Source organism: Bos indicus x Bos taurus, chromosome 17 (assembly GCF_003369695.1).
Source record: "Bos indicus x Bos taurus breed Angus x Brahman F1 hybrid chromosome 17, Bos_hybrid_MaternalHap_v2.0, whole genome shotgun sequence".
Classification (NCBI taxonomy): Eukaryota; Metazoa; Chordata; class Mammalia; order Artiodactyla; family Bovidae; genus Bos; species Bos indicus x Bos taurus.
In genome coordinates this window covers 1,977,501-1,997,952 of record NC_040092.1, presented here as the reverse complement: position 1 = coordinate 1,997,952, position 20,452 = coordinate 1,977,501, and the positions used below count along the sequence as shown (strand labels likewise).

The 20,452-nt window shown below is 54.6% G+C and overlaps 2 protein-coding genes and 1 gene segment (V, D, J or C); all 3 read left to right on the top strand.

Moving 5' to 3' along the window:
• LOC113875134 (immunoglobulin lambda-1 light chain-like) overlaps nucleotides 1-19,735 on the top strand; it is a 29,620-nt gene extending 9,885 nt beyond the window's left edge. The window contains exons 4-6 of the mRNA XM_027513545.1: nucleotides 2,798-2,815; nucleotides 17,921-17,955; nucleotides 19,259-19,735. Coding sequence (XP_027369346.1) covers nucleotides 2,798-2,815; nucleotides 17,921-17,955; nucleotides 19,259-19,578 — 373 coding nt within the window. The 3' untranslated portion in view covers nucleotides 19,579-19,735. The remainder of the gene's footprint in view (nucleotides 1-2,797; nucleotides 2,816-17,920; nucleotides 17,956-19,258) is intronic.
• Nucleotides 1-20,452, top strand: part of LOC113907274 (immunoglobulin lambda-1 light chain-like) — a 320,444-nt gene that overhangs the window by 288,093 nt on the left and 11,899 nt on the right. The window lies entirely within an intron of this gene.
• LOC113907278 lies at nucleotides 12,774-13,481 on the top strand. The segment is given in 1 exon segment: nucleotides 12,774-13,481. A coding segment is annotated over 1 exon segment (455 nt).

Here is a 20,452-nt window from a genome sequence, read left to right as displayed (position 1 = left end):
ACCAGATATTAATATAAACCCACCTGGCCAGGAGAGGCAGGCGCTGCTGGCACAGGAAGTGTCCCCAGACTCAGTCATCAAGGTAAATAATATTTTGGGACCTCCCTGGAAATCCAGTGGTTAGGACTCTGCGGTTCAATCCCTGGTCGGGGAACTAAGATCCCACAAGTCACAAGACATGGCCAAATTTAAAAAAGAAAAAAGAGAGAGAAATATTTAGTGCAATAGGTTTTAGAATTGAAATTAAGCTCCTGCCCACCCCACCCCCCAATCTGGATGAATAAAGCATTGAAATAGTAAGTGAAGTCAGGCTCTGACATGCACTGATGTGACTCACCTTAAGCAACCCCCACCCTAGGACTGGTCGGGGTTCCAGGAGTTTCAGGGGTGCCAGGAAGATGGAGTCCAGCCCCTGCCCTCTCCCCCCACCACGTCCTCCACTGGAGCCGCCTACCCCACCTCCCACCCCTCCGCACCCTGCTACCCCCCACCCCTGCCCCCAGGTCTCCCCTGTCCTGTGTCTGAGCTCCACACTTTCTGGGCAGTGTCTCCCTCTACAGCTGGTTTCTGCTGCCCGCTACCGGGCCCGTCCCCTCTGTTCAGTTCAGTTCAGTCGCTCAGTCATGTCTGACTCTTTGTGACCCCATGGACTGCAGCACACCAGGCCTCCCTGTCCATCACCAACCCCCAGAACTTACTCAAACTCATGTCCATCGAGCCAGTGATGCCATCCAACCATCTCATCCTCTGTCGACCCCTTCTCCTGTCCTCAATCTTTCCCAGCATCAGGGTCTTTTCCAATGAGTCAGTTCTTTGCATCAGGTAGCCAAAGTATTGGAGTTTCAGCTTCAGCATCATTTCTTCCAATGAATATTCAGGACTCATTTCCTTTGGGATGAACTGGTTGGATCTCCTTGCAGTCCAAGGGACTCTCAAGAGTCTTCTCCAACACCACAGTTCAAAAGCATCAATTCTTCAGTGCTCAGCTCTCTTTATAGTCCAACTCTCACATCCATACGTGACCACTGGAAAAACCATAGCCTCGACTAGATGGAACTTTGTGGGCAAAGTAATGTCTCTGCTTTTGAATATGCTGTCTAGGTTGGTCATAACTTTTCTTCCAAGGAGCAAGCGTCTTTTAATTTCATGGCTGCAGTCACCATCTGCAGTGATTTTTGGAGCCCAAGAAAATAAAGTCTGTCACTGTTTCCACTGTTTCCCCGTCTATTTAACGGAGGGAAATTTCCCAGAGCCCCCAGGTTCCAGGCTGGGCCCCACCCCACTCCCATGTCCCAGAGAGCCTGGTCCTCCCAGGCTCCCGGCTGGCGCTGGTAAGTCCCAGGATATAGTCTTTACATCAAGTTGCTGTGTGTCTTAGGAAAGAAACTCTCCCTCTCTGTGCCTCTGTTCCCTCATCCGCAGAAGTGACTGCCAGGTCGGGGAGTCTGTGACGTCTCCAGAAGCCGGAGGATTTTCTCCCCATTTGCTGAAAGAGAGCTCGGGGTGGGGGAAGCTTCTGCACCCCTAGGATCACCAGAGGAGCCAGGGTCTTCAGGGTTCCCGGGGACCCCTCAGTGGGGGCTCAGGAACCACAGAGCCAGACCCTGATTCCAAAAACCTGGTCACACCTCCAGATGACCCTTTGTCCCTTGGCTCCGCCTCAAATGCTCCAAGCCCCAACAGTGAAGCGCTTAAGAGAAGGATCCACCAGGCTTGAGTTTGGGGAGGAGGGAAGTGGGGAGCTGGGGGAGGGCCTGGGCCTGGGAGACAGGAATCCACCATGGCTTCAGGCAGGGTCTCTGGGGCCTGCGGGGTGGAGAGCGGGCAGGAGCAGACAGAGGTGACTGGACACGACACACCCCTCCACTCCAAGGGAGGTGGGCAGGGGCGGGGCACAGAGGAACAAGAGACCCTGAGAAGGGGTCCACCGAGCAGACTGCTGGACCCAGACATCTCTGAGCCAGCTGGAATCCAGCTCTAAGCCATGCTCAGCCCAGGCAGGGTATAGGGCAGGACTGAGTGGAGTGGCCAGAGCTGCAGCTGCATGGGCTGGGAAGGCCCTGCCCGTCCCCTGAGGGTCCCCCAGGGTCTAGCCAGACTCCAATTTCCGACCGCAGCACACACAGGAGGAAGTGGTCGGTGGTGGAGTTGGCCCAGAGGTCTGGGCAGGTGCAGGGTGGGGGAAGGGGGGCAGCTGGAGTCACCCGCTGAATTCAGGGACAGTCCCTTTTTCTCCCTGAAACCTGGGGCTGTCCCGGGGGCCACCGCAGCCTCCAGGCAGCGGGGGGACCCAGCCCCCAATATGTGAGAAGAGCAGGTCCCAGGCTGGAGAGAGCGAAGCACCATGGTGGGGAGAAGTTAGACTGGATCGGGGCCCCTAGGGGCTCCCCCGGACCTGCACGGCAGCCGTCAGGGCACCCGCACCCCATTGCTGTTCAGTGCTGGCCAGTGTCCAAGGCCAGGGATGTGTGTGTGTGTGTGTGCGTGCGTGCGTGCGTGTGTGTGTGCGTGTGTGCGCGTGCGTGCGTGTGTGTGTGTGTGCGTGCGTGTGCGTGCGTAGACGTGTGCGTGCGTGCGTGCGTGCGTGTGTGTGCGCACGCGCGCAGCCCAGCCTCAGCACTGGACCAGGCAGCCTGGGATTCCTCCAAAACTGCCTTGTGAGTTTGGTCAAACCGTGAGGCTCTGATCACCGCCATCCATTCGCCCCCTCCTGCCCCCCTCATCACCGTGGTTGTTGTCATTATCGAGAGCTGTGGAGGGTCTGGGAGGTCATCCCACCTGCCAGCTAAACCGTGAGGCTGCCGCAATCGCACTGATGCGGGCAGACCCGAGACGCTGTGCCGGAGACGAAGGCCAGCTTGTCACCCCGCCAGAGCGGCAGTCGGGCCACAAGCATCATCCAAGCAGTGGTTCTCTGAGCCCGACGGGGTGATGCAAAGGAGCCAGGAGACACCTGCGCGTCCAAGCTGGGGGACCCCAGGTCTGTTATGCCGGACAGTAAACACGTTCAGCTCCGGAGGGAGAGGGTTCCCCTACCTTCCAGGGTTTCTCATTCCACAAACATCCAAAGACAATCCATACCGAAGGCGATCCGTGCCTTTGCTCCTGAGACGTGCGGAAGCACAGAGATCCACAGACACTGTCTCCCAGGATCCTATGTATGTAAAGGAACCGAAGTCCCAGGCTGTGTGTCTGGTACCACATCCCACGGAACAGGCTGGACTGATTTTCACCAAATGTAGCAGAAACGTTAAGGAGTATCAGCTTCAAAATATGAGGGCCAGACATGTCTGAGAAGTCCCTTCCAGAAAAGTCCCTTTGGGGTCCTTCCCCAGAGTTGCTGAAACAGAGAACCGGAAGGGCTGCAGAGCTGAACTTAAACAACTGGATCGCAAAGGTCCGTCTCATCAGAGCGATGGTTTTTCCAGTGGTCATGTATGGATGAGAGAGTTGGACCATAAAGAAAGCTGAGCGCCGAAGAATCGATGCTTTTGAACTCTGGTGTTGGAGAAGACTCTTGAGAGTCCCTTGGACTGCAAGGAGATCCAACCAGTCAATCCTAAAGGAAATCAATCCTGAATATTCATGGGAAGGACTGATGCTGAAGCTGAAACTCCAATACTTTGGCCACTTGATGCAAAGAACTGACTCACTGGAAAAACCCTGATGCTGGGAAAGGTTGAAGGCAGGAGGAGAAGGGGTCGACAGAGGATGAGATGGTTGGGTGGCATCACCCACCCATGGACTCAATGGACATGGGTTTGAGTAAACTCTGGGAGTTGGTGATGGACAGAGAATCCTGGCATGCTGCGGTCCATGGGGTCATAGAGAGTCAGACACAACTGAGCGACTGACAGAACTGAAGCAACTGGCAAGCCGGAGGGTAGGTGCCGGCTGCGATGAGCGGGAACGTGCAACCTGCCACGTGGAGCTCTTCCTACACCCAGAGTCCTGACGGCACTGGGACCCTAGCCCTCCACGGCCTCTCCAGGGCCACGAGACACCCTCACAGAGCAGAGAAGCGGAACAGAGCTGGTGTGCAGAACCAGGCCCCGGGGGTGGGGCGGGGCTGGTGGGCAGGCTTTAGTGAGAAGCCCTTGAGCCCTGGAACCAGAGCAGAGCAGAACAGTTGGCAGAGGCCCCCCCGGGAGAGGCCCCCCGCCCAGAGTACCGGCCCTGGGCCCTGGGGGAGAGGGCGGTGCTGGGGGCAGGGACAGAAGGCCCAGGCAGAGGATGGGCCCCGTGGGACGGGGCGCACCAAAACAGCCCCTGCCAGCAAGGGGAAGCTGGGGCACTTTCGACCCCCTCCAAGGAGGAGCCCACACCAGCGCATCTGCCCAAGGTGCCCTTGGCCCTGGGGGCACATGAGGCCCAGGCCAGGCCAGGGGGCCCATGAGGCCCCCAGGGGTCAGTGCAGTGTCCCCAGGCAGCCCTGGCCTCTCATCCTGCTGGGCCTGGCCTCTTATCCCGTGGGCGCCCACGGCCTGCTGCCCCCGACGGCGGCGCCTCAGAGCACAGCCCCCCGCATGGAAGCCCCGTCAGGAAAGAGCCCTTGGAGCCTGCAGGACAGGTAAGGGCCGAGGGAGTCATGGTGCAGGGAAGTGGGGCTTCCCTTCGATGGGACCCAGGGGTGAATGACCGCAGGGGCGGGGAACGAGAAGGGAAACCAGCTGGAGAGAAGGAGCCTGGGCAGACGTGGCTGCACGCACAGCGCTGACCCTGGGCCCAGTGTGCCTTTGTGTTGGGTTTTATTTTTAATTTTGTATTGAGATGCTATTTATCTCGTGGAGCTTTTGGCGCCCTGAGATTTTGTACCCGTGGCTGGTGTCCCTCTTGCCTCACCCCGGCCCTCTGAGCAGGGCAGACACGGCGCAACGGGGCAGGGCGTGCCCAGGAGGCACTGATCATTTTGGGGGCAGCGGCCCCACAAGGCAGGTCTGCCTTCCTCCCCTTCTTACAGGCAGCGACAGAGGTCCAGAGAGGTGAGGCAAGCTGCCCAATGTCACACAGCACACGGGCGCAGTCCCAGGACTGTAGAAATCCCGGGACTAGACAGGCACCAGAGTGTCCTGTGTTTTAAGAAAACGGCCCAAGAGAAGAGGCAAGTCTGCAAGGCGTCCCGGGAAGGCAGCAGGGGCTTGGCTCGGTCTCCCCCAAGGAGGCCAGCTCCTCAGCGAGGTTCCTAAGTGTCTAACGGAGCCAAGCCTGAACCAAGGGGTCACGTGCAGCTATGGGACACTGACCTGGGATGGGGGAGCTCCAGGCAAAGGGAGTAGGGAGGCCAAGGAGGAGAGAGGGGTGCACAGGCCTGCAGGGAGCTTCCAGAGCTGGGGAAAACGGGGTTCAGACCACGGGGTCATGTCCACCCCTCCTTTATCCTGGGATCCGGGGCAGGTATTGAGGGATTTATGTGCGGGGCTGTCAGGGTCCAGTTCGTGCTGTGGAAAAATTGTTTCAGATCAGAGACCAGCGTGAGGTCAGGTTAGAGGATGGAGAAGAAGCTGTGAAAAGGTGATGGAGAGCGGGGGGACGGTCCTCGGTGATCAGGCACCGAGATCGCCCATGGAATCCGCAGGCGAATTTACAGTGACGTCGTCAGAGGGCTGTCGGGGAGGAACAGGCACTGTCATGAACTGGCTACAAAAATCTAAAATGTGCACCCTTTTCGGCAATATGCAGCAAGTCATAAAAGAAAACGCATTTCTTTAAAATTGCGTAATTCCGCTTTTAGGAATTCATCTGGGGGCGGGGGAACAATCAAAAAGATGTGACCAAAGGTTTACAAGCCAGGAAGTCAACTCGTTAATGATGGGAGAAAACCGGAAATAACCTGAATATCCAACAGAAAGGGTGTGATGAAGCGCAGCATGGCACATCCACCGCAAGGAATCCTAACACAAACTTCCAAAACAATATTTCTGAAGTTGGGTTTTTAAAGCATGCGTGCACTTTCAAAAGCTTGTCAGAAAACATAGAAATATGACAATAATGTGTCTCTAGCCAAATTTTTTAATTTTTGCTTTATAATTTTATAAAGTTATAATTGTATGAAATATAATGATAAAATTATAAACTATAAAAAAGTTATGAAAATGTTCACAAGAAGATATACATGTAATTTTATCTTCTACAATACTTTTTAATACCAGAATAACGTGCTTTTAAAAAAGATTGAGCACAGAAGCGTATAAAGTAAAAATTGAGAGTTTCTGCTCACCAACCACACGTCTTACCTTAAAACCCATTCTCCAGCGAGAGACAGTGTCATGTGGGTCTGTACACTTCTGGCCTTTCTCCTAGGCATGTATGTCCCTGAAAACTCACACACACGGCTAATGGTGCTGGGATTTTAGTTTTCAAAACGGACTCATACTCTGCCTATGAGCCTGCAACTATTTATTCAGTCTGTTGAGATTTTCTATATCAGCCCACATGGATCCCGCATGTTCTCTGAATGGCTCTGTATGAATTCAAAGTTTGGAAGAAGCAGCGTGTCTTTAATCATTCGCCTATTAATGGACGTTTGGGGTGTTTCCACTACAAAACGTAAATTACGAGAGATGCTACGTGGAAACCCCCACGTGCGTAGCTATGTGCCCGTACTTTGTACGCTTTGTCTCCCTGGAAAGATGCCTAAAAATGGGGTGCTGGGTCAGAGAGAACACGCTTTGAAATTTTCATAGGAGATGCCAACGGTCCTCCCAAAAGTCTGCTCCAGCTCCCGTTCCCTGCAGCCAGGGACAGTGCTTTTTCCTCTCCATTCTCGAAATGATGTGGCGTTTGGATCTGTTTTTATTTTGTGCGTTTTTCCTCTCCATTCTCGCAATGATGTGACGTTTGGATCTGTTTTTATTTTCGCGTTTTTCCTCTCCATTCTCACCAATAATGTGACATTTGGATCTTTTTTTATTTTGCACGTCTGAAGAGCAAAAATGAGAACAAAACTGTTTGCCGTTTGCTTGATTGTTGGTGAAGTTTATTTTCCTTTCATATTTTTATTGATTGACTTTATTTCTTCTGTGAATGTACCGGTTGTAATTTTGTCTGGTTTATTTTTTGTTCGGTTGGTTGTACTTTATAGAAACTCTTCATCCATTTGGGATAGTAACCCCTCGTTAAGTATGTATGTGCTAAATATGTTTCCCTGATCTGTTTTCCAGTTTCATCTGTGGGGTCTTTCAACACTAAGGCTTTTTAATTTTTACATGTCAGATCGGTTGTTTTTCTTTATGGTGTTTGTGAGCTGTGGAAAGCATAGGAAAGACATTTCTATTTTGATTTTTTTTTAATTTTATTCAGGTACTTCTATTGTTTTGGTGTTTATTTTTACTTCACCTAAAATTTATTTTTGTGTCGGTAGAAATGTATCCTTACATATTTTCAAATGGGAAACCAGTCGTTCTGTATTGCTTGAATACAAACACAACTTTCATCAAATGCTGAATTACTGACGTATCACATCCTCGCTGTGGTTCTAACCATCAGTTCCCACCTCCATTCCACCATGTTTTAATGATGGTAGCTTTACAGTGTGTTTTGGTACCTGCTAGAGAACAATCCGCCGGTGTTATTCTCAATCAAAATATCTGTGTCTATTCTCCACCACTGAGATGAGATGGTTGGATGGCATCACCGACTCAGTGGATGTGAGTTTGAGTAAGCTCTGGGAGTTGGTGGTGGACAGGGAAGCCAGGTGTGCTGCAGTTCGTGAGGTCACAAAGAGTCGGACACGACTGAGCGACTGAACTGAACTGAGCTCCACGATTATTCTTACTGTTGGACTTTGGACCTGGCTCACTGATTTCTTAAAATATTTATTTATTTGGCCGTGCCGGGTCTGAGCTGCAGCATTCTGGACCTTTAGTTGTGACTTACAGACTCTTAGTTGCAGCACGTGGGTTCTAGCTTCCTGACCAGGGGTCAAACCCAGGCCCCCTGCATTGTGAGCTTGGAGCCTCAGCCACGGGACCGCCAGGGAAGTCCAAAATTATTCCTTTGATGTTGTGCTTGTAATTTTATGGAGCACCTGGGTTCACTGGAGGGGAATTGACGTCTTTGCTGCTGTGTCCGTTCATTAGGTTGTGCTATATTTTATCCTCACAGATCTTGTACATTCCGTGTTAAGTTCATTCCTAGGGCTTTTAATAGAACTGTTATCGAGGTTGTAAGCGCTTCCGCCGTTTCGTATTCTCAATCATTACTGCCTGTATAGAAGAAAACCTGCTGAGTTTTGCCCAGCCTGCTTGTATTCCATCACAGGTTAACTCTTGTACCAGTTCTAATAGTCCTTCAGTTCATCTTGAGCTTGTTTTGTTTTTTTTTTTAAAGTAAACTAGCCCATCACCTGCAAAAACCAATTTTATCTCATTTTTCCTAACACTCACACTCTTCCCCCCATTTTGTGTCATGGGCTTGAATCTGTAGCATATATTAAATAATAAACGTAAGCGTGGGAACCCTGGCCTCTAAAATGGTTTTGCCTTTAAATGTGAAGCATGCTGTAAGTTTCAGGAGATACTGTTTATTAAGTTGAAGATGTTTCTTTAGTTAATTAACTTAGTAACAGGCTGGATATTTGCTTTCTTTAATCAGAAATAAGTACTGACTTTACACTGCTGTCCTGTTAAATTTTGCTTCAAAAATCGTATGCGCATCCCTTAAACACAATCATGACCCAGAAGTTCCACTGCTGAATTAAAAGCATGCTGGACCCAGTGCAGCACGGGTCACCTTCCTGCTTAGAGTCTCTACGTAGGGAGGCGAGGGCTCGATAGGCGAGGACAGAAACGGTATGGGCCTAACAGAAGCAGAAGATATTAAGAAGAGGTGGCAAGAATACACAGAAGAACTGTACAAAAAAGATCTTCATGACCCAGATAATCACGATGGTGTGATCACTCATCTAGAGCCAGACATCCTGGAATGTGAAGTCAAGTGGGCCTTAGAGAGCATCACTACAAACAAAGCTAGTGGAGGTGATGGAATTCCAGTGGAGCGATTTCAAATCCTGAAAGATGATGCTGTGAAAGTGCTGCACTCAATATGCCAGCAAATTGGGAAAACTCAACAGTGGCCACAGGCCTGGAACAGGTCAGTTTTCATTCCAATCCCAAAGAAAGGCAATGCCAAAGAATGCTCAAACTGCCGCACAATTGCACTCATCTCACACGCTAGCAAAGGAATGCTCAAAATTCTCCAAGCCAGGCTTCAGCAATACATGAACCGTGAACTTCCTGATGTTCAAGCTGGTTTTAGAAAAGGCAGAGGAACCAGAGATCAAATTGCCAACATCTGCTGGATCATGGAAAAAGCAAGAGAGTTTCAGAAAAACATCTATTTCTGCTTTATTGACTATGCCAAAGCCTTTGACTGTGTGGATCACAATCAACTGTGGAAAATTCTGAAAGAGATGGGAATACCAGACCACCTGACCTGCCTCTTGAGAAATCTGTATGCAGGTCAGGAAGCAACAGTTAGAACTGGACATGGAACAACACACTGGTTCCAAATAGGAAAAGGAGTACGTCAAGGCTGTATATTATCACCCTGCTTATTTAACTTATATGCAGAGTACATCATGAGAAACACTGGACTGGAAGAAACACAAACTGGAATCAAGATTGCCAGGAGAAATATCAATAACCTCAGATATGCAGATGACACCACCCTTATGGCAGAAAGTGAAGAGGAACTAAAAAGCCTCTTGATGAAAGTGAAAGTGGAGAGTGAAAAGTTGGCTTAAAGCTCAACATTCAGAAAACAAAGATCATGGCATCTGGTCCCATCACTTCATGGGAAATAGATGGGGAAACAGTGGAAACAGTGGCAGACTTTATTTTTTGGGGCTCCAAAATCACTGCAGATGTTGATTGCAGCCATGAAATTAAAAGACACTTACTTCTTGGAAGCAAAGTTATGAGCAACCTAGATAGCATATTAAAAAGCAGAGACATTACTTTGCCAACAAAGGTCCATCTAGTCAAGGTTATGGTTTTTCCTGTGGTCATGTATGGATGTGAGAGTTGGACTGTGAAGAAGGCTGAGCGCCAAAGAATTGAGGCTTTTGAACTGTGGTGTTGGAGAAGACTCTTGAGAGTCCCTTGGACTGCAAGGAGATCCAACCAGTCCATTCTGAAGGAGATCAGCCCTGGGATTTCTTTGGAAGGAATGATGCTGAAGCTGAAACTCCAGTACTTTGGTCACCTCACGCGAAGAGTTGACTCATTGGAAAAAACTCTGATGCTGGGAGGGATTGGGGGCAGGAGGAGAAGGGGACGAGAGAGGATGAGATGGCTGGATGGCATCACTGACTCAATGGACGTGAGTCTGAGTGAACTCCGGGAGTTGGTGATGGACAGGGAGGCCTGGCGTGCTGCGATTCATGGGGTCGCAAAGAGTCGGACACGACTGAGTGACTGAACTGAACTGAGGATTCTTGTCATCATAAACTCTGACAGTGCAATCTGGGTGCTTTTTTTGTTCTTCTGAGATTTTTAAGGGTATGTTTGGTTATGGTAGGACACAGAGGCTGACTCAATGAGGGGCAGGCATTATGGGATGAGTCCAGGCCTCTGGCTTGTGGAGAAATCTACCGAATTGAGAACAATGTGGGGGACCAGGTCTGCAAGGACCTGGGAGCAGTTTCGATGGAAGATGCTGAGTCTGAGGCGTCTGTGGGACACTCAAGCTGAGATGCCTCCAGGAGGCAGAATGTGTATAAATCCAGAGCCAAAAAAAAGAGGTCAGGAAGGAAACAGGGATGCAAGGGCCCTGGGTGGTCGTCCGAGTGCACAGTGTGGGTCAGAAGCAGAGAGAGTGGAAGAGGAGGCTGCGGGGGGACCTCAGACTAGACGGGATGGGACCTTGTTAGACTTGACCCCAGAAGTTTCAGGGAGAGATGGAGGTGGGAGGGCGAGGGCTCCCCCCACCAAGTCCCAGCGTGTGACACAGGGCTTGGCAGACGGGTGCTTGATGGCCACTGTTGGACAGACAGATGCAAGATGGACAGATGGATGGACAATGGATGGAAGGATGGATGTTGGATGACAGATGGATGGCTGGGTGATGGATGGATGGATGGATGTTGGATCGATGGATGGACAAACAGATGTACAGAAAGACAGTGATCTGACAGCAGAGAATGTTCATTGAAGAGAACAAACTGAACTGCATCTCCGTGGGTGGAGAAAAAGGGCAGGGTTCCCCACTTGGGGCCTGAGGAATAGCCCGGTGTCCACAGCCCCAGGAAGGAAGCTGCCTGGCTGGACTGTGAGGACTGTGGGGAAGGAACACCCAGAGGCCTTACAGTGAGGCCAGGAGCGGCTGGGCAGGTCCAAGCCAGGCCGGTACTCCTCTGCCGCCCCGCACAGACGCGGCGCTCCACGTCTCCCTCAGCGCTAAGGCGTCAGTGGTGGCCAGGACAGCCTCCGAGTGAGGGGGCACTGGGTGACCCCAAGGCGTGTGTGGCTGCTGCCTCGGCCAGGGGGCTGGGCACAGGGCACCTCCAGGACACAAGGTCCCCTGGCCTCTGGAAGGCTGGCTCCACAACACCCCTCAGCGGAGGACACAGCCCCACCGGCTGCAGCCCTGCGCCCGTCACGCCCAGCAGGTTCCCGCTCGGCCCAGCCCCCCCGGGGGACAGGCCCCAGGCGCTGTCCCGGCGGGTTTTGGTCCGAGACTTAGTCTCTGTATTTTGTCTTAGGCGGCGGGACCTGGGTCACCGTCCTGGGTAAGTGGCTCTCACCCTACCCCAGCCTCTCTCACCCTCTGCTCTCTCGGGAAAGTCACTTCTCTTGCTCTGGGGGCAGCTTCCTCTCTGTCCCCCCGGCCTTAAGGGCCGATCCCCACCTTTCTCCGTGGGGCCGGGAGGGGAGGCGGGTTGGTCTTGGGGTAACCAGCAGGAGCATCCAGTGGCCGACCGTCCAATGGGGCCAGTCGGGGCGCCGGGGCTGGTGTTTGGTCCAGGAATGCAGGGACTTGTTCCCCTCTTGCAGGGCAGACGCTGGGGTGCGGGCCAGAGGCTGGTGCTGACTAGGGGCATCTCCAAGCCCCGGGCTCTGTGCTGTGAGCTCCATGCCCCAGCCGGGAGGCCAGACAGGAGCTTGGGGGCTCGGCGGGGGCTATGACCAGGCCCCAGGAACACAGAGGGCAGCCTGAGGGAAGGCCCTGGAGGGCAGAGAGAGAGGGGTCTCGCCCGCTCTGGGCTGAGGGGCCGGGTGGACACAGCTGAGACGGGGCAAGCTGACCAGAGGATCTCAGGACAGCGGTCAGAAAGGAGCGGGTCCCATGGGGCAGAAACTCGTCAGTCTGGGAGACCTGATCCCCTGGGACCCAGGGGTCACACCTGTCCGAGGGTCGGCCTCCGCTGGCCTCGAAGCGAGCATTGGACTTAGGAGATATGAACAGGGCTCTGACTCCCACAGAATCGGGGTCTTTGGAGGTGCTGTGTGGGGGCACCGTCCCCTGAAGGCAGGTGAGGCGAGGGGCCCTGCGCTCAGGCAGGGCGGACGGTAGACAGGCAGGACCTCAGAGGAGCCCCGGGCTTTGGCCAGGAGAGCTGAGGCTGGGCTGGGCGAGGAGAGGGAGGCCCGGGCCCGGCTCCGCACATGACCCTAGCACGCTTGTCCCCACATCTCCCATCAGGACCGTCCTGGCAGGTGGGCGGGGGGACCCGGGTTCACGGAGGAGGCACCTGGGCTGCATGAGCGGAAGGTCACGGAGGGGTCTGGCAGGGGCTGAGGGCTCAAGGGGTCAGTGCCAAGAGCAGACACAGACTCCCGGGGCCAGGAGGACGGAGGAGAGCAGCCCTGGTCGCAGCCGGGGACTCTGAGGCCACGTTTGGCTGGTCACTTGGAGAGTGGATTGCAATGGCTTCTGAGGGGCTGTCTGCCGCCCAGGGGCTGAGGGCAAGGGTCGGAGGGCACAGAGAAGGCAAACAGGGCTACCGTGGGGACAAGGTCAGAACCTCCCCGGCGTCTTACACCCTCTCCTCTGTCCACACGGGTCAGCCCAAGTCCGCACCCTCGGTCACCCTGTTCCCGCCCCCCACCGAGGAGCTCAGCGCCAACAAGGCCACCCTGGTGTGTCTCATCAGTGACTTCTACCCGGGTAGCGTGACCGTGGCCTGGAAGGCAGACGGCAGCACCATCACCCGCAACGTGGAGACCACCCGGGCCTCCAAACAGAGCAACAGCAAGTACGCGGCCAGCAGCTACTGAGCCTGACGGGCAGCGACTGGAAATCGAAAGGCAGTTACAGCTGCGAGGTCACGCACGAGGGGAGCACCGTGACGAAGACAGTGAAGACCTCAGCGTGTTCTTAGGGCCCTGGACCCCCACCCTCGGGGGCCCTCTGGCCCACACCCCCTCCCCCACCTCTCCATGGACCCCTGAGCCCCTGCCCAGGTCGCCTCACACCAGGGGCCTCTCCTCCCTCCCTGTTCCTGTTTCTCCTGAATAAAGACCTTCTCATTTATCAGCCGACATGTCTGAAGTGCTTTCTGGGTCTGGCCGAGTGTCGGGGTTAAGGGTCAGTTCCTTAGGGAAGGGACAGGTGTGACCTGAGAGTCCATCCACTTGTCATCACCGCAACCCATCCCCAGGGACCAGGGAGCTCTGAGAGCCAGGGGAGCGATGATCCAGAGACGGACATTGTCAGCGGCACAGGCTCGGGGGATCAGGCTTGCCCTCCCATACACCCCATCCCCCCAGGAAGGGACAAGGGCCTTGAAAGGGGCAGGGGATACCTCTGGGGTTGGGGGCTGAGGACTGGGGAGAAATGAGGAGGGTTCCAGGTGAGACTGAGACTCACACGGCAGGCTTGGGGCCTAGTGGGGAGCGGGGCCTCCCGCAGGAGGACTGTAGGCATCTGAAGCCAGGCCAGGGGTGGACTTAGCTCTGCAGGGACCAGGTGCCATCTTCCTGTATGGTGGGGGGCTGGGAGGTGGTCAGGAGAGCCAGGTCAGTGGAAAAGGACACCATCGGGGATAAAGAGGCCATCCAGTGACTGCCGCATGGAGAGAGTCCATTGGACTTCAGGAGGAGAGTTAGACTGATGAACCCAGCTCTTGCCAGGCTTAGAGTGTGGCCAGAGTGCTCCCAGAAGGTCGGAATCTCGGAGGAGTCAGCACCCCCGATCCCTGCCCAGGGCGCCTCCCCCATAACGTAGTGGCTCACCTGAGCGAACCTGCAGCTGGACACACAAGCTCAGGGCCCGGGGCGAGGGGCCATCTGCTCAGAGCTGCAGCCCCACTGGCTCTGTCGTCCTCAGGACCCTGGCCTCGCAGCCCGCCTGTGCCTCCAGCTTCAGCCTCCAGCAGTCCGCAGGGTCAGCCCAGGGACGAAGTCCTCATGGACGGAGGACTCTGCGGCCTCCCTGCTGCAGAGGAGTGATGTCCCCCCGCCCCAGGTCTTCATGCCTGGTATCCCGACCCAAAATCACAGACGAGGAGGTGAGAGAAGCCACGGTCGCGGTGTTCCATGGCTGCTGCCTGATTCCATTTCCATGAGGGGAAAACTAAGACCCCAAGGGAGAAGGGGACCACCCAGGTCGCCCTCATCTTGATGGCCCTGCTGGGCACAATGCCACCGGGTCCCCCACCCAGAGTTGTGCCCGCCCAAATCTAACTCCCCTGTATTGTCATATGTTTTCATCATGAAGAACCGAGGACATGACATGAGAAGGCAGAGGAATAATATCCCCCGGTTCTTGTCACCTGGATCGCAGGTCATCAGTTCAGGGATGCTGCCAACTCCTGCCCACAACAGAATCCCTCCCCCCCAGTGGGGGCCTTGGCCGCCCATCCCCCACCACGTCATCTCATCTGGAAACATGTCGCTCGTGGCCTGGAAAGAAAGAACCTAAGCTGTAACTAAATTATCATGAGCAAACCCAAACAGAAATCGTCCATAATTCCTGAAGCCCGGAAAACAGCTGCTCATGACGTGACTCACAATTGTCATAGAATATTTACTTGGTTGTGTTTTGTTCTCATTCACTTTTTTTTAATGTCTCTTTCTTTCCGGTAATTTTTCATGTTAATAGTGATCAGTTTTTAAACTCTTCCTTTATTTTATCGTATTCATTTTTGGTGTTGCTGGGTCTTCACTGCTTCCCAAGTTTTTCTCTGGTTGCAGCGAGCATGGCCTGCTCTGTCCTTGCAGTGTGCAGGCTGCTCGTTCCAGTGGCTCCCCCTGTTGCAGAGCACAGGCTCTGAGCCCAGGCTCAACCACTGTGCTGTGAGGACTGAGGCGCCCCGAGGCCCGTGGGACCATCTCAGATCAGGAAAGATCAAACCCACATCTCCTGCACCGGCAGGCGGATTCTTAACCACTGGACCACTGAGAAAACCCAGTGTTCACTCATTTTTATTGAGCTACGGTTGACTTACAGAGTTGGATTAGTTTCTGCTGCACAACAAAGTGAATCAGATATGTGTATATATACACGCACGTGCACCCCCACTTTGTAGATTCCTTTTCCATCCAGGTCATCACAGAGGACTGACTCGCCTCCTCTGTGCTGTATGGTAGCTTCTCATGAGTCGTCTGCTTTATACACAGACCTTACAAGAGCAGCGTGTGTATGTCAATCTCGATCTTCCAGTTTATCTCTCCCTTTCCGTGCCCCTTGGCAAACAGAATTTTGTTTCCTACATCTGTGACTTCATTTCTGTTTTGTAAATCAGTCCCTCTGACCATCTTCTTAGATTCCACATTTAGCCGTATTGAGAGCTGCTTGTCCTTCGCTATCTGACTTCACTCAGGATGACAAGCTCCAGGTCCATCCGTGTCTCTGCACATGGCATTGCTTCATGCTTCTTCACGGGTGATCATATTCCCTAGCATGTATGTACCACATCTTCTGTATCCAGTCATCTGTCGGACATTTAAGCTGTTTCCACGCCCCAGCTATTGTAAACAGTGCTGCAATGAATGCTGGAGTTCACGTGTCTCTTTGAATGGTGGTTTTCTCGGGGTGTATGCCCAGTGCTGGGATTGCTGGATCACATACGGTACGTTAAGCAGCCTTCATGCTCTTCTCCCTAGGACCTGCGCCAGCTGTCGTTCCTGCAAGCAATACAAGAGTGCTCCCTTTTCGTCACAGCCTCTCCAGCATCACTCTTCCTAGACATGTGGATGATGGCCATTCTGACCATTTGGAGGTGTGCTCACTGTAGCTTTGATCTGCATTTCTCTAATACTTAGGGATGTTGAGCATCTTTCCATGTGCCTCTTGGTTACTTGTGTTTTGGGCGCTGTTTGACTTGGTGTATTTTGTGTTCTTTCCAAGAGGCTTGGAAAGCCTTGAGCCTTTGATTGGTGGGTGTGTCTAGGGCCTGGTGGGTCCTCAGTCTCTCCCAAATGGCTCTGGCTTTTCCTAGCTAGAAGAGGCTGCAAGAGTGCGCCTGCTGCTGCTGGACTCCCCCAGGGTAGGGGTGCAGCCCCCGGCCCCTCCACCTCAAGCTGTATCTGGGAAGTGCTCACTGCTCTACGTGCCTGCAAAGTAGTTCTAGCTAGAAAGGGCTGGCAGGGTTCTGGGGGATATTTTGGCCAGAGGCAATCCTAGGACAGTTGGCCATTTCCCTCCACAGTGCCCTTTCGGGATCATAGGTCACTTAGCCAAGTTATCTTCCGTGGAAGCTCCAATCCCAGGTCCCTCAGGTGGGATGGGAAGCCAGGGGCAATTGTAGTTCCGTCCTCCTTGCTCTAGTGAAGCAGTAAGTGAAAGAAAGCGAAGTCACTCAGTCCTGTCTGACTCTTTGCGACTCCATGGAGTGGAGCCTCCCAGGCTCCCCTACCCATGGGATTTTCCGGGCAAAGCTACGGGAGTGGGTCGCCATTTCCTTCTCCAGAAGTGAAAGCAGTAATTGCTCCACAAAGGGAGGCCCGTCACACGCTCTTCACGTCTCCAGGAGTGGTTTCGGGTCTTATTTCTGCCCTTTAGTGGAGCACTTTTACAAAATAATGAGTGGTCTCTGCCACCTTCTGAAGGAGAACAGTCCGTCGTGTCATGGGGAAGTCTAGGGTACATGCAGGTGATGTTTGAATCGCCCTGGTTATACCCTCTTGGTGCTGGAGTTCCCACCTTTGTCCAGGGCAGCCTCTGCTCATGGCCCCAGGTCTTACCGCTCAGGCACAGGAGACCTCACAACTTATTGCATTCTGTGGGGACCGTGTGTTCCAGGCTGATCTGGTGCCTGGCCCGACTCAGGCCTGGGACGGCCCATGTAGCCCAGCAGCCTGATTCTCTTTAAAGCGATGCTGTCTGTCTCAGGACCACAGTGAGGGGCTTGCTCACATCTCTGTTCTGAATGCATCCAAACGTCAGATGAGACCCTGAGGCCTGGACACTGTGCAGTCCTCCCTGCAGACGGAGGCCGGACTTGGGGCAACCAGCCCAAGCCCCGCTAGAGATGCCCGTTTGAGGCCGGGAGAACCCTGAGGCACTGGGGCTGAGCCCCTGGAGCCCCAGTTAGGGTCAGATGCAAGACGGTCACGGCAAATCCATTTCACGCGGGTCCGTGGGGGGATGGGGACGCCCCTGCCCTCAGCCTGTGCTCTCACCACGAAGTCAGGCTGCTGCCAACTCCACAGACAAAAGAAGTGGCTTCCTCTCCGGGGCACTTCGCTCTTCGGGCGGTGAAGGCCCCCTCCCCCACCTATTATTCCATTCCCACCCCTTGCCGCCTGGTGGGAAGACAGTATCCAACACACAACCTGCTTAGGGAACCTACCTTCCAAGACTGCTGCTTAGCACGGGTGCCCTGTCCTGTCATCTGCTAAAGGAGAGGGTGCTGAAGCCCCTCTGTGAGCAGATGGCAGCCTGGGGCAGTGACCCACGTCCTCCAGCGCAGCTGCAGGTGGGGCTGGGGCGGGCCTCCCAGGGAGGGGTTTTTGTGCCAGCCTGTGTCACTGTGTGATCTTTTCGGCGGCGGGACCAGAGTGACCGTCCTGGGTGAGTCTCCCTCCTCCCTTCTCTCCCTCTTCTTTCCCCCAGGTTTAGACACTTTTCTGTCACTTTGCTCTTTTCTGTGCCCAGTGTCAGCCTGTGGTCAAGCCTTCACCCGGGACCCACCTCTGGGGCCCTGACCTCTTCCCTTTCCCTGATCCCAGGCTTCTCCTACTTGGCACTGAGGTCCCACCAGAGCCTCCCCTCTGACCCCAGAGGCAGGGGAATGAGCAGGCTGACCTAAGGACTTGTCTGTCTGGCTCCCGATCCTCGCTCTCCTCTGTGCCCCCAACCCCCAATCTGGGCTCTATGCTGACCCAGCTTTGTCTCTGAGGGTCACTTGGGTTCCCCATCTCATGGGGAAGAGGGAACTGGACTGCAGATGAGGAAACATGGGGAGACATCAGAGGGACACAGAACCCTCAGGGCTGGGGACCGAAGTCATAGGGCCAGGACACTCTGGGACCTTGGGTCTAGGGATCCGGGTCAGGGACTCGGCAGAGGTGGAGGGGCTCCCCCAGGCCTCCATGGGGCTGCCGTGAAGATCCTGGGCCGGCCAGGGACCCAGGGAAAGTGCAAGGGGAAGACGGGGGAGGAGAAGGTGCTGAACTCAGAACTGGGGAAAGAGATAGGAGGTCAGGATGCAGGGGACACGGACTCCTGAGTCTGCAGGACACACTCCTCAGAAGCAGGAGTCCCTGAAGAAGCAGAGAGACAGGTACCAGGGCAGGAAACCTCCAGACCCAAGAAGAATCAGAGAGGAACCTGAGCTCAGATCTGCGGATGGGGGGACCGAGGACAGGCAGACAGGCTCCCCCTCGACCAGCACAGAGGCTCCAAGGGACACAGACTTGGAGACCAACGGACGCCTTCGGGCAACGGCTCGAACACACATGTCAGCTCAAAATATACCTGGACTGACCCACAGGAGGCCAGGGAGGCCACATCATCCACTCAGGGGACAGACAGACAGACTGCCAGCCCCAGGCAGACCCCGGTCAACCATCAGACGGGCAGGCAAGGAGAGTGAGGGTCAGGTGTCTGTGTGGGAAACCAAGAGCCAGGGGGTCTCAGGACAGCGCTGGCAGGGGTCCAGGCTCAGGCTTTCCCAGGAAGATGGGGAGGTGCCTGAGAAAACCCCACCCACCTTCCCTGGCACAGGCCCTCTGGCTCACAGTGGTGCCTGGACTCGGGGTCCTGCTGGGCTCTCAAAGGATCCTGTGTCCCCCTGTGACACAGACTCAGGGGCTCTCATGACGGGCACCAGACCTCTGATTGAGTGATATTCTTCCCCTCGCCCACTTTGCAGGTCAGCCCAAGTCCCCACCCTCGGTCACCCTGTTCCCGCCCTCCAAGGAGGAGCTCAGCGCCAACAAGGCCACCCTGGTGTGTCTCATCAGCGACTTCTACCCGGGTAGCGTGACCGTGGCCTGGAAGGCAGACGGCAGCACCATCACCCGCAACGTGAAGACCACCCGGGCCTCCAAACAGAGCAACAGCAAGTACGCGGCCAGCAGCTACCTGAGCCTGACAGACAGCGACTGGAAATCGAAAGGCAGTTACAGCTGCGAGGTCACGCACGAGGGGAGCACCGTGACGAAGACAGTGAAGACCTCAGCGTGTTCTTAGGGCCCTGGACCCCCACCCTCGGGGGCCCTCTGGCAACGCCCCCTCCCCCAGCTCTCCATGGACCCCTGAGCCCCCGCCCAGGTCGCCTCACACCAGGGGCCTCTCTTCCCTCCCTGTTCCTGCTTCTCCTGAATAAAGACCTTCTCATTTATCAGCCGACATGTCTGAAGTCCTTTCTGGGTCTGGCCGAGTGTCGGGGTTAAGGGTCAGTTCCTTAGGGAAGGGACAGGTATGACCTGAGAGTCCATCCACTTGTCATCACCGCAACCCATCCCCAGGGACCAGGGAGCTCTGAGAGCCAGGGGAGCGGTGACCCAGAGACGGACATTGTCAGCGGCACAGGCTCGGGGGGGCAGGCTTGCCCTCCCACACACCCCATCCCCCCAGGAAGGGACAAGGGCCTTGAAAGGCACAGGGGATGCCTCTGGGGTTGGGGGCTGAGATTGGGAAAAAATGAGGAGGGTTCCAGGTGAAACTGAGCCTCACACGGCAGGCTTGGGGCCTAGTGGGGAGCGGGGCCTTCCCGCAGGAATAATAATCCCCCAGGTTCTTGTTGCCTGGATCGCAGGTCATCAATTCAGGAGGACTGTAGACATCTGAAGCCAGGCCAGGGGTGAACTTAGCTCTGGGGGGCATCTGCAGGAAACGGGTGCCATCTTCCTGTATGGTGGAGGCGGGGGGAGGTGGTCAGGGGAGCCGGGTCAGCAGAAAAGGACACCATCGGGGATAAAGAGGCCATCCAGTGACTGCCGCATAAATAGAGTCCATTGGAATTCAGGAGGAGAGTCAGACCGACGAACCCAGCTCTTGCCAGGCTTAGAGTGTGGGCAGAGTGCTCCCAGAAGGTCGGGCTCTCGGACGAGTCAGCACCCCC